General features: G+C 43.0%; 1 protein-coding gene across 1 annotated transcript in view; it reads left to right on the top strand.

Moving 5' to 3' along the window:
* The window catches only part of LOC102385881 (caspase recruitment domain-containing protein 8-like), a 55,444-nt gene that overhangs the window by 36,004 nt on the left and 6,977 nt on the right, over positions 1-12,463 (top strand). The window contains exons 5-11 of the mRNA XM_006016475.3: positions 2,096-2,143; positions 2,232-2,275; positions 2,388-2,437; positions 3,330-3,550; positions 5,315-5,565; positions 6,784-6,918; positions 8,458-8,596. Of these exons, the coding sequence (XP_006016537.2) occupies positions 2,096-2,143; positions 2,232-2,275; positions 2,388-2,437; positions 3,330-3,550; positions 5,315-5,565; positions 6,784-6,918; positions 8,458-8,596 (888 nt within the window). The remainder of the gene's footprint in view (positions 1-2,095; positions 2,144-2,231; positions 2,276-2,387; positions 2,438-3,329; positions 3,551-5,314; positions 5,566-6,783; positions 6,919-8,457; positions 8,597-12,463) is intronic.

The raw sequence follows: 12,463 nt of genomic DNA, 5'->3' as shown, positions 1-12,463 counted from the left end.
ATTGAAGGCTCATGTTCATCTTGTGGTCAGTGATGACCCCCAAGTCTCTTTCTTTCATATTGCTAGCCAGCGTAGTAGCACTGCCGAGCCTAGAAGGATGCTGCAGGTTTTTCCTCCCAAGGTGGAGAACCTTGCATTTTTCAGTGTTAAACACCATCAGGTTCTCGTCCACCCATTTGCTGAGCCTGCCCAAGTCAGCCTGGATCGCCCTCCTGTCTTCAGGTGTGGATGCTTTGCCCCAAAGTTTGGTGTCATCGGCGAACTTGGCCAGTCCGCTTCTGACTCCAATGTCCACATCATTAATGAAGATTTTGAATAATATGGGTCCAAGGACAGAGCCTTGGGGGACCCCACTGGTCACAGGGCACCATGACGATTGACTTCCACCAATTACCACCCTCTGGGTCTGACCACGGAGCCAATTCCCCAGCCAGCGGATCGTGGTGGACCGAAGGCCATAATTGGCCAGTTTTGCCAAGAGGTGATCATGGGATACCAGATCGAAGGCTTTTTTGAAGTCAAGATATATGACATCAATTTCTTCTCCCTTGTCCAGGTGGTAGGTCACCTAGTCATAGAAGGAAATGAGATTGGTCAAGCAAGACCTACCTGCAACAAACCCATGCTGGCTATCCCTCAGTATAGCTGTATCGGTGTAGAGGAAAAGGCAATCAGGGCTTGTGGTAGAGGTGATATCTTTTATTAGACCAATGAGATTTTTGCAAAAAAAATTATTTAATTGCAAGCTTTTGGGCACAAACACCATTCATCAGGCATCAGAGAAAAGATTGAAAAGTTTTCCTGGGTAGAAATGAAAGTTCATATTTTTTAGGATTTCATAGAGGAGTCAATAGATGGAAAACTTCTCTGGGCAGGCAGTTCTTAGCTGGTAAGGAGTCTCTCAGCTCTTGTGAGGCTCTGTGATGATGCAGATTACCTTAGAGAAAGGCAGGGCAGTAGCTCAGGTTTCAGGTGGTCAGAGTTGCTTCCTCCTTGGGAAATTATGAAGATTTCATTAAAAAAATATAGGCTAAAATTCAATATCTTCCATGTATCAGGTATCCAGGTTGTAGCCGTATTGGTTGAGAGGAAAAGGCAATCAGGGCTTATGGTAGAGGTGATTATCTTTTATTAGACCAACAAAACTTTTGCAAAAATAATAATACAACCCAGTATACTGTTGGATTTCTTTTGCAACAGGAGCGTGTTGTTGGTTCCTATTTAGCTTATAGCTCTCAGGTCCTTCTCTGCAGTACTGCAGCCTAGCCAGTCATTTGCCAGTCTGATTTGTGCATGCAGTTATTCCACACCAAGTGTAGGACTTTGCATTTGTCCTTGTTGAATCTCACCTGATTAACTACAGGCCATTTTTCCCGTCTGTTCATTCTGGATCCTAGCCCTGTCCTCCAGAGTGTCTGCAACTCTACCCACCGTGGTGTTGTCCAGAAGTTTTCTAAGCTTGCACTCAGTGCCATTGTCCAAATCATTAATGCTGATGCTAAACAATACTGGATCTAGGACAGACCTCTGGGGAACCTGACTTGATACCTCCTCCCAACTAGGCATTGAGCTATTGATGACCACTTGTTGAGCACAACGATCCAACCAGTTATGTATCCACCTTTCAGTACTTGCATCTAGTCTGCATTTCCTTATCTTGGGAGAGGCAAGGATTTCTTACAGTGATATCTTTTATTGGACCAACTATGGTTGCATCATTTTTGGACCATTCTGGCTACAACATCACGCTTACAATACAATGTCATGACAAACTGTGAAAAACTTTGCTAAAGTCCAGGTATATTGCATCCTCTACTCTCCCCCCCATCCACAGAGCCTGACAACTTATCATCGGAGGAAATCAGTTTGATAGTGCATTACTTCGAAATACCAGTGGATAAAGCAGTTGAAAAAACTCAAAATTCATGAAGGGAGGCTGGAATGTCTAGAGTTGACTGGAGAGCTACTGAAAAGGTCAACCATGAAACCTTAGTTTCATGCACAAACTTCGAAAAGCAGCCCTTTTAGGTTGAAAAGTAGTTCATTATACATGTGTATGAAAGATATGTTTTATAAAAGCAATTATTTTTGGTAGATGAAGTCCTGGAGGAGGGAGAATTACTGCCACCTGGTATTGAATCAGGTATGAATAGCTATCTTTGAAATTGCTTATCTGATTATTTTAATTATCCTTCATTTCAAAGAAATGATTTTTTCCTCTCTCTTCATAGAAGTTAATAGCCAATCTTGCTGTGAACATTGCAAAACTGAACATGTATGTATTTAAAAATCACATTCATTTTTTCTGTTAGATATTTTGTAAATTCTAATACCAGTATTTTAAAATTGTGTTTATTTACTTTCTTGTACTTAATATATTTTTACAGATTCAGAAGGAACAAGTGACTCCAAGAAGATTTTCCGGAGAACAATTTTGGTAAATATTGTTTAATGTGATAAATATATGTTTATATGATTTAGGTCAAACTTCTTTTTTTAACTGAATTACTTAAAAGATTAAGAGCCTTATATCTCCTGCTCAGTAATATGCTTGTAATAATGATAGAAGATGTACCAAGATTCATTTAAAAATAAGCAGTATATAGCCACCATTATTAATGGTATATGACCTTCATGCACAATGCACCTAAGCACATTCTTGGCTTTAAACTTGGAAAATAATTAAAGTTAAGTAAGTGCTTAAGTGCTTTGTTAGATGGGGCCTCTATAAAGTGTCTGTTATGCTTTGTGAGAGCAGATGTCATTCCTTTTGATCATCTTCACTTGACTAGAAGTTAATTTTGTTTCCAACTGAATGTCAGCCTTACTGCATTTATTATGTTTTTCATCTCGGGATTGCATTGCTGTAATGCACTTTATGGCAGAATTAGATCTCGATATCACTTGCACATTTCATTCTAAGGTCTAATTCAGCTCCAGTCTGTAGTCGGTAGCAGTTACATCAAGCCCCCACTTCAGAAAGCAGCTCTCTACTTTACTTTAGTGGAGGTTTATGTGAATTGCATATTACATTTGCGTTCCATAGTCTGCATTGGTTTGGCCACTCTCCAGGTGCACTCATTTTGCTAGCAAGCTTTAAAAAGCCTCTGAGTTTCGGTCTAAAGTAATAAGTGCTAGACAAAAAGTTATTTGTATGATATTTTCTATGCTTGTTTGTTTGTTAATAAAGATTGTCATCGGGGGAGAAAAATCTCAAAAGCAAAAATCCTTCTTGAGGATAAATTATCTCACCTTTTAAAACATAACATTATGCAATGTTTAATATGCAGGGAAAACTAAACTACATTTGCCACATTTGTGCAATGCAGGTTGAAGCTAGAAGCAGAGGGAAGTTACCAGTGTGCATTTACAAGCTTGATTTTTGAAGTCAGCAAGCCCGCTGAAATCAAGTATAACATATTGTCCTGGAGCAAATATGCTGATTATATTAAAAAACCGTGGATTGTTGGTGGGCCCCTCTTTAATGTCAGTTGTGACTCAGCCTCTGCTCTTACTTCGATTCAGTTCCCACATTCCCTCTGCCTACATGGTAAGTACTGTACATTGGGTTTAATGAGTGTATGTGTCTACTGCTGTTCTTTAGGGCTCAGGGCAAAAGTTATTCATAAACTGGTTTAAGTGATCAGAAATTGGTTTAAACCTGTAACACAACATAAGTTCAGTGCACATAAACCAGTTTCAAAATGGCTGAAACTGGTTTAAGGTAAACTTAGTTGGATGTACTATCAGACTTAACTGATTTAGGTTCAACCAATTTATGCAACTTCTGTCCCAGACTCCTTCCTGGTTTAAGTTAAACCAGAGCCTTCCAGCAGCCCAGGTGCTTTGCAGCCCTGGGTGGGGCTGTCCTCTCTGCTCCCAAGAGCAGGGCTGGTCCCTCCCCTCTGCTCTCTAGCCGGAGCAGGGATGGGGGTGTTGCTAGACACATGGCCCCCTGGCGCAAATGGAGCAGGGAGGGGGTTTATTTCCCCGCCCCCCGCTACTGGGGGACTCCTGTCCCTGTCAGCCATTTACCTACTTCCTACTCCAGTGGCAGGGGAGGGAGCATGGCTAGAGCCCCCCTCCCTCCCTGCCTCAAGTGGTGCTGTGTGGTGCTGTGTGGTGCAGCAGGAGCCGTAGCTACAGGTGAGGGGAGAAAAACAGCCCTGTCAGGCCTGGCTGCTTCTGCCCCAGTTGTGGTGCTCTGTCTGAAGCCCCCAGACACCTTCCACCCAGATGCCTTGGAAGGTGGAAGGTGTCTGGGTGGAAGGCATCCAGGGGCCACAGGTAGAGCTCCATGTGTGGGGCAGAAGCCGTGGGGCTGAAGCTTCCTGCCCTCCCCACCCAGAGTGGTGTGGCTGCAGCAGCAGCAGCGGTAGCTGGAGGCAAGGAGGGCAGAACTGCCCCCCTAGCGCCTTTAGCCCTGGGGGCTGCACAGCACATGGGGCATGGTGGCAGCAGCTGGACTTGGGGCTCGCCAGCACCTCTGAGCTAGCCCAGGAAGCCCGCTTGCCAGCCAGCCCCTACCTGTGCTGCTGTGCCGGGCTTTCACACAGCCCCAGCGGGCTGGGAAGAGCCCTGTCCTCACTGGCTGGCCCCGCAGGGCCCTTCCCAGCCGGCTTGGGTGCGGGGAGCCAGGAGCAGTCTGGCCGTGCAGCCCCTGTGGCCCCAGCCCAGGCTGCCCCTCTGCCCCTGCCCTCAGTAACAACCCGAGGCCAGCTGGGCTCAGCCCCACAGCTTCAGCTGCAGCCACAGCCCCAGCCCTGGGCAGCTATCAGGGCCATGCTGGTGGCTCTGGCCAGGCCCCTGCCACAGAAGCAGGAGAAATGGGGAAGCTGGGCAGACCTTGACTGGGGTCTGTGCCCCTGGGAGAGAGGGGAGTCTAATCCCCACCTCCTGCCCCCCATTGCCGGAGGCACTGTCCTGCCAGTTTTTGGCCTTGGAGACAAGCCTGGCAAAGGCTGCTTCCCCCCTACTCCTCCAGGCACAGCCTAACTGCAGTCCCTACAGGCCAGGGTGTCATACTTAGCCCCTGCAGGGGCCTGGCCACGCCCTGCAGGTCAGCTTTCCTCCAGCCTTGCCGCTGCTGCAAAGGGAAGGGAGGGCTGCTCTAGCGCCCTCGGCTTCTAGCCTGAGTCACTGCAGGCATGTGCCTGCATTTCTAGAATTAAACGTGAATGTCTGTACACTTGCAAATCAATTCAGTCTTTGCAGATTAGATTAACCTTTAAAGAGTGAATCAATTCAGGCTCTGGCTTTTTGAATGTCTGTCCCTAGCCTACAAAAATGTTAATATTTCGGTATCTCTTGGCAGATCATGGATCTAACATGTCATTCAAAGTTCTACATATCAAAAGTACTGGTCCATCAATTGAACCCTCTGTTGATCATTCATCAACACATATCAAATGGCACGTGAGTTCTCTGTCTCCAGTAGGACCGGTCATTCAAACACAAGAGCCAGTTGATTATCATGGAGCCGTAATTTTATACAAAGTTGTTGATAATCATCCATCCTTGTCATTTCGTGTGTACATAGCTACTAATAATGAGTCATTTATAAAGGTAAGTTCCACTTTTTAAAAACAATAGCATAAGACCCAAATCAACATATGATCGTTAAAAGCATATTTTCATGTAGTTCAGGCCTATGATTTGGCATGTATCAAAGTTACTATATGACCAAGAAGTTGTAGCCAAAGAGAAACTGTTCTTTGATCAGGAGTTTTGCATTTAAGGCTTGAAAAGTCTCTGGAGATTCCATGCACAGAGGGCCAGAATGATTCAGCTGCCTTTTTAGCTTATACTCTGTCACTAATGCCTTCAGTGGGAAATGGTATTAGAAGCCATTTTGCCATCAGAGTGATTGGAATACAGGATTTATCCCCTCTCTCTTTGCATGACCTCTCTCCTATCGTTTATGTTGACACATGTAGGCAGACCCTCGCATTCATTATTTCAAGTAATATAATTGAATTGCTTTTTTTTTGTGTTAGGCTTGCACTTTGACCCTCCCCACATCAGACAGGAAATTGCAGAATGATGTTTGAAGTTTGCAGAGAAACAAACAGCTGGCAGGACTTTCTCTGCAACAGTCAGCTTTGTAATGCTATATGGTAGGGAGGTGCCAATAGCTCTTTGCTTTATTCATTATTTGACCATGCAGCCCCACAGTAGTCTAAATATGAGTGAACACTCAGGCAATTAGTACCCAGCTCTACCCCTATTACGCAGGAAAAAAATATTGTTTTTCTTCAGTGAGTTGAAAGCACTTCAGAGGGCTGGTTCCAACAAAATGTGAGATGTAAAAATGGTTTGGGGGTGAGGGGTCCTTTGCTCAGGAATGCTTTTGGGATGAGGGGTCCTTTATTATTTTTTTTTATAAAGTTTAAGTTGAGGAAAGGTACTTGTCCATAAATAAATATCAGTAATAGGCAGAAATGAAAGTTGAAAACCACACTGAAAAAGCCTTATGGTCAGTCAATATTTGCATAGTAGAAAGTTGTTTGCATACAAGAGCTGTCAGTTCTGCACAATGTGAGGACTCCATTAGTGTCTGATTGGACACACATGCTGGTTCAGCTGTGAACTAGAATATACCCCATGAACTATAAATACTTAAGTCAACCATTTGTGTTTCCAAGGAAAAACACCACAATCTGTTTATCAAACTAAAGACAGAGAAAACCACAAAGACTAGAGGCACAGTAGTAACTTGTTTGTGATTTTTTAAAATCTGTTGACGAAGATAAGTAACAAGTAAACTGTGTTTTTAAATTTTAGGACATCTCAAAAGCAATAAGACATTCTGATAAAAAATTCATTAAAATTGACAAGCCCCCTGTTTGTCAAAAATTACTACAAAATGGGAAGAGATATAGACTAATTAGTGAACCAGAAGCTGACATAATCCCTGAGGTATGTTCTTTTCAAATGCGTAATTGGATTGTCAATGTGTGTGTCACAGTTTACTTGCAAATATTTTCTAAAAAAATAGAGATTTTATCATTTGCACTCCTGCTAAGATCAGGGCAAATAGAAGCATAAAAGAGTTTTGACACAGTCCTTGATCTTCATCATAAAAAGTCTAAGCCTAACTGATCTTGGAAGTGCCTCAATTTAGGTATCAGCTCACTTAAAATTTAGGTGGCTAGCCTAGGAGGGTGATCCAGGACAAATTGTTAAATGCATAGGTTTCCCTGTTCACTGTAGAGCCCAGGTGGCTCCCAAATTCAGGAAAGCCTACAGCTACCACTAGGAGCTGCTAGTCATAGGGTTGTGTTTGAACCAGTGTTGCTAGATTTGAAAAATGGAAATAATCATATTGAACTTGAAAATTAACTTGTAAAATATTTAAGATTATGAATGTGTATGGGATTTACACGATCATATTGCTGCAAATAGCAAATATTTTTATTATTTTGCTTACTGTCTCCACTTAGAAATCATATTTCACTTTGGAGTCACTGCCGTCAGCTGTAATGGTCCTGTGAATGTAGGGGATTATTCTTTGAGGTTCTGAAGACCCAGCATTTGCACCACTAGGTGTTTACCTTTAGAAGCATAACCATGTGTGTAACATGCCTCTGAGCAGATCCATACTTGGGAGAGGTGGCACAAAGGCAATTTAAGTTTGGAAAAGTTGATCAACTATGAAAAATTTATTTCAGTATACAAGTACTGTTTAGATATTCTAGAATCGGTGTACATTTTGACCACTTTTGCAATGATCTATTGTACACTGTACAAGGGTTGGATTTATTGTACAGATATGTATTATTGTACCCATGGAGGCACCAGTCTGAACTCATACTCCTCAGAACTAAGACTTAGAGTTGCCAGGGAGGCATTTGTATCATCTTGGGATCCTGAGAGGAGATACCTACCTGAACGAGAATGCCTGACCGACGGCAGCATTGAGTTCAGAGTAAAGCACTGCGCCCTACTTTCTCATGAATGTGAGTGATAGTGATATTGTTCAGCTTTTGCCCAGTAGCCAACAGGCAAGAGCTTTTGACCAGGAATTGAGACCTGGATTCTAGGCCTGTCTTACTCTGACAGGGTTCAAACCCATATCTCCTACTTCCAAGAAGAGTTTACTAGCCACTGGGCTAGATTGAGAGGGGCCAAGGGTGCTAGATTCATGGGGCTAGAAGGGCAGTAAGCAAGAAGCAGTGGACGAGGGCAGCCTTCTGAGGAGAGCAGTCCCTTGGGAGGTTGGGTCATGCAGCCAGGATAATTTCTGCTTTTTACTCAATGACTGCATGAACAGTTGTGGTAGCAAGCAGCAGTTATTTTGGACACAGTCTGGGAAGGGGGCAGCCTTTAGTATGAGTCCCTGCTGCTAGGCCTCAGCATTTTGCATTAGATGGTCTTTTTTTATAAGGTATTTTGATATGGAGTGTTTGTACAAAATTCACTAAGAGTTTTTTCTAAAGCTGAATTACATTCTTTTAGGAAATGCAATTTGTTGATGGCTCTCTCTTAAAATTAAAAAGTTATATTGAAGTCTATTTGGAGCAGCCTGTGGAATTTACATTATCTTTGGTTGAACTTGAGTCTGAAGTAATTGTATGGAAAGCGAAACTAAGAGAATGTAAGTATTATATGCTGCAGCTATGGTTTGTTTCTGCTGAAAACGTATATAATTTTTACCAAGTTCTGCCTCACATATACTTCTGTTATTTTCACTCAAAGCTGCCAGGTCTGGAGCTGAAAGTGTCAAAACACCATAAAAGAGACCATTGTTGTTTCTCTGGATAGAAGAAGGAAAAACTGGAATGCATATTACATAAAATGTACATTTTATATGTAATTCAAAATAATATCCCAATATTTCTTAGCTTTTATTATTTTAGTTGAACCAAGTGTTACAGTAGAAGTTCTAATATGATAGTGAAACAACATTAAAATGGGAGATATTTGTATGGAAAAACTTATTTTCAATTTGGTAAAATTAGTTACATTATAAAATAGAAGGCTTGATATTTTTTCTACATGAGCAGTGTGTGTGTGTGTGTGTGTGTGTGTGTGTGTGTTGTGTGTGTGTGCGTGCACATGCGTGTATTTATCTAAAGCATCAGTAGGTCCAGGGCAGTGAGTACTCTGGCTAGTGAGTGATACAAAATGAAAAAAAATGTATTTTGCTGAAGAAATGTTTATTTATACTGCAGTTATTAATGTTACATACACTTCCAGACAATCAAAATTAACATAGGTAAATAGTTGCTTATGAACCAGGTGTTGATGGCCCAGGATCAACATGCCTAAAAAACGCTCAATCCTTTAAACATAGATAACTATGTAACAAAATCGTGCAATGTTGTGACACTATGTCCAGTGATAAGAAAAACAGTAAAGTTGGAGATAGACAACAGATTTTCAAAAGCTAGCAGTGCCTTTGGCAGACTCTACAAGTGGGTCTGAAATAGCCAGTCTCCGGGCACAGACCAAAGTCAAGGTGTACAGAGCTATTGTTATTTCCACCCTACTGTACAGTGGTCAGAGATGTAGGGTGGAAAATTTTGCAGTGCTTTATTTTTCCGTAGGAAATTTTCCATTTCTAAAAATTAATAGTTTCATAAAATTCATTAGTAACAATATGCCAATACAATATTAGGCAAGCTTGGAAGTTTCAAAGTTGTAATTAAGAGAGTGACAGAGTTCCAACTATTGTATTCAAGGGATTGGTCAAGCAGAATCACTGGCTCTACTGTCAGAAGGATGAACTGATATACAAGGAATCCTTTATTGAACATTATGTTAGCAACACCTGAACCAATGTTCCTGAAAGCAACTACTACCAAATCTTCGCGTCAAACAGGTGAATACACAGCCAAATTACTGAGTGAAGAGATTGAAAGTGCAGGTCCCTCCAGGGTACAAGCCCTTGTAACTGATAATGTGAGTAATATGAAAGCTGCATGGCAAATATTAAAGGCAATGTATCCTCATTTACTAGTATTTGGCTGTCTTGCTCATGGGTTGAATCTTCTAGCAAAGGACATAGTAAGTGTGAATACAATGAAGACAATATTGGCAAACTGCAAAGTGATTATGAAGGTATTCAACAATCATCATGTTGCTAATCAGACTTTGAAGAAATTACAGAAAAGAGAAGCAGGGGAAGGAAAGTGCACTTTTATTGCCAGGAGAAACTAGATAGGGCTCAGCTATGAAGTGTTTACATAGTTTGCTGTGCACAAAGAACTGTTTGCAGTGTGCTTCAATAGATGACACAGTATCCCAGATTATTCCCATGAATTTTTGGAAGCAGATTCTCGACAAAGATGCCTTGAACTCGTGTTCAAGGAGCATTCAGTTTGCTACTTCCAGTTTCAGTGGCTATTAAGAAACTTGAAGGAGATACACCAAGCCTTTCAAATATTCCAGAGATATTCAGACAACTGAATGAAAATCTAATTGAGCTTTTGCCATCTTCACCTCTATCCAAAAAAGAAGCAGCAGTAAAACAAACATTTACTAAGAGATTGGAGTTTTGCTCTCATCCAGTTCATCTGGCAGCAAACCTTTTAGATCCTCAACACAGAGGACAACATTTGTCAGAAGATGAATTATCTACTGCTCTTAATGCAAGTAGCTAAGAATGTCCCCAACATCGACGAACTAGCTATGATAGCAGACATTGCCAAGTACCGTGCAAAAGAAAAACTCTGGAGGAAAGACGTCATTTAGCGGGCAGCAGAGAATATGTCTCCTTTCACATGGGGGAAGGGATACTGTAACACCCAACTGTTGTCCAGGATTGCTCTAAGGATCCTAAGCATTCCACTAACAGCAGCTTCTTGTGAAGGGAACTGGAAGGCTTTCAGCTCAGTCAAGACAAAAAAGAGGAATAGACTAACAAATGAACGCACCACTAAGCTTGTTTCCATTTCTCAAAATCTCTTGCTTCTGGAGAATCAGTCAGAAGCACAATTAGTGAAGATGCAGTGTGATGGTAAGTTGCCCTTGCCCGTAGACTCATTGGTAACATCATCCTTTAGCGAAAGAGAATGAGGTTGTAGTAGTTCTGAATCAGATTTGCCTCAATCCGATTCTGCAATGGAACTAATGAGTAGTGCAAGTGATTCTACAGATAGTGACAGTGAAACTGGAGGTGCCGCAATGACCTCAGTGGAAGAGTTGAACTCTGTTGAAGTAGATGAGTGGACAACCATGGCATATCATGCACAGTTCTTTGGGTGTGCTAAAATTAGTGTCAACAGTTTTCAGCGCCTTCATTTTTTTTCTTGAATTTAAGCAAACAATGTAAGGTAAGTGCATGCTATTGTGTATTGTCTTTACATTTTTACAAGTATTCCAATAAGAATAATTTCTTTCCACATAAAGCTTTGAATTTAACATTTAAACCATATTAAGTGTTCTGTATTTAATTTTTTTCCTAATAAAATATGTCAGTTCAAATACTTGTGACTATTCAGACTGTAATAGGGGGCTCTTGGGGCCGGTCTACCATTGGCCCGCCCACCTGTTTCTGGGCCAACTTCCTGCCACAACTTGTTGTTTCTTAATTGGTTCTATTTAGGTGGGAGGCTACCCATGCTTGCCCCAATGCCAGGGGGCGCTATCTGCAGCTCTGTTCCTCCCCTACATTGCAGCCCAAGGCCTCGCAGATGGCATCTAGGTGACATAATGCTCCCGGCCTATAGCTGGACCAAGCTCAGCCCTCCTCGTCAGGCCTCAGACACACACATTCATACCGCCCTCCTCTCACTAGGGCCTCTCACACTCCACCCCATCTCGCAGGGTCTCTTTCACGCATCGACAACGTATACCGCCTTGCTCCCTTTCGGAGCGGGTCCCTTTGGCCATAGGCTTTATCTAGTGCATACCTTGGGTGGCAGACGTACTGTCTTTTGGGCCTCTCTTGCAGCCCTCGCCTGGGTAGTGGCCAGCCAATTACCCGACTGGGTCCAAGCTTGCCCTGGCCCCTCCCAGGGCAACTCTATACACACTCACACACACATACTGGGCTCCCAGCCCTCTGGTTTCCCCCTCACTGGGGCTCCACATCTACCCCCTCACTGGAGCCATGGGGCTTCCCTCTCCAGTGGGGGCTCAGGTGGCTCCCTTGTACCCATTTCTGGCCCCCTTGTACCCACAGTATTGTGGGGACTAGGGGTTAAGGCACCCCAACCCACCTTTCACCAGGGTAGTAACTGGCCTGGCATTTCCTGGGGGCTCTTGCACCACTGGGAGCCCTACCAGGCCACCCACTCCCAGCAGGGTGCAATTTTAGGTCATGCCCAGGACCAGGAGCCTCCAAGCCATCCCCCTAAGCTCCCGCCCTTACCTCCAGGATGCTGCATACAGCCTTTCAGCCAGGTGATGTTTCTGCCTGGCCTGCCGGCAGCGAACTGCTCTGTTTATATGGGTGGCTGGCCGCCACAATCAAGCACCTGCTGGCTGGTTGGGTCCACCCTTAATGTGGCAGGGGACA

This window comes from Alligator sinensis, unplaced genomic scaffold (assembly GCF_000455745.1).
Source record: "Alligator sinensis unplaced genomic scaffold, ASM45574v1 scaffold60_1, whole genome shotgun sequence".
Classification (NCBI taxonomy): Eukaryota; Metazoa; Chordata; order Crocodylia; family Alligatoridae; genus Alligator; species Alligator sinensis.
Note: the sequence above shows the minus strand (reverse complement) of the source record. Positions and strands in the feature narration are given on the sequence as shown.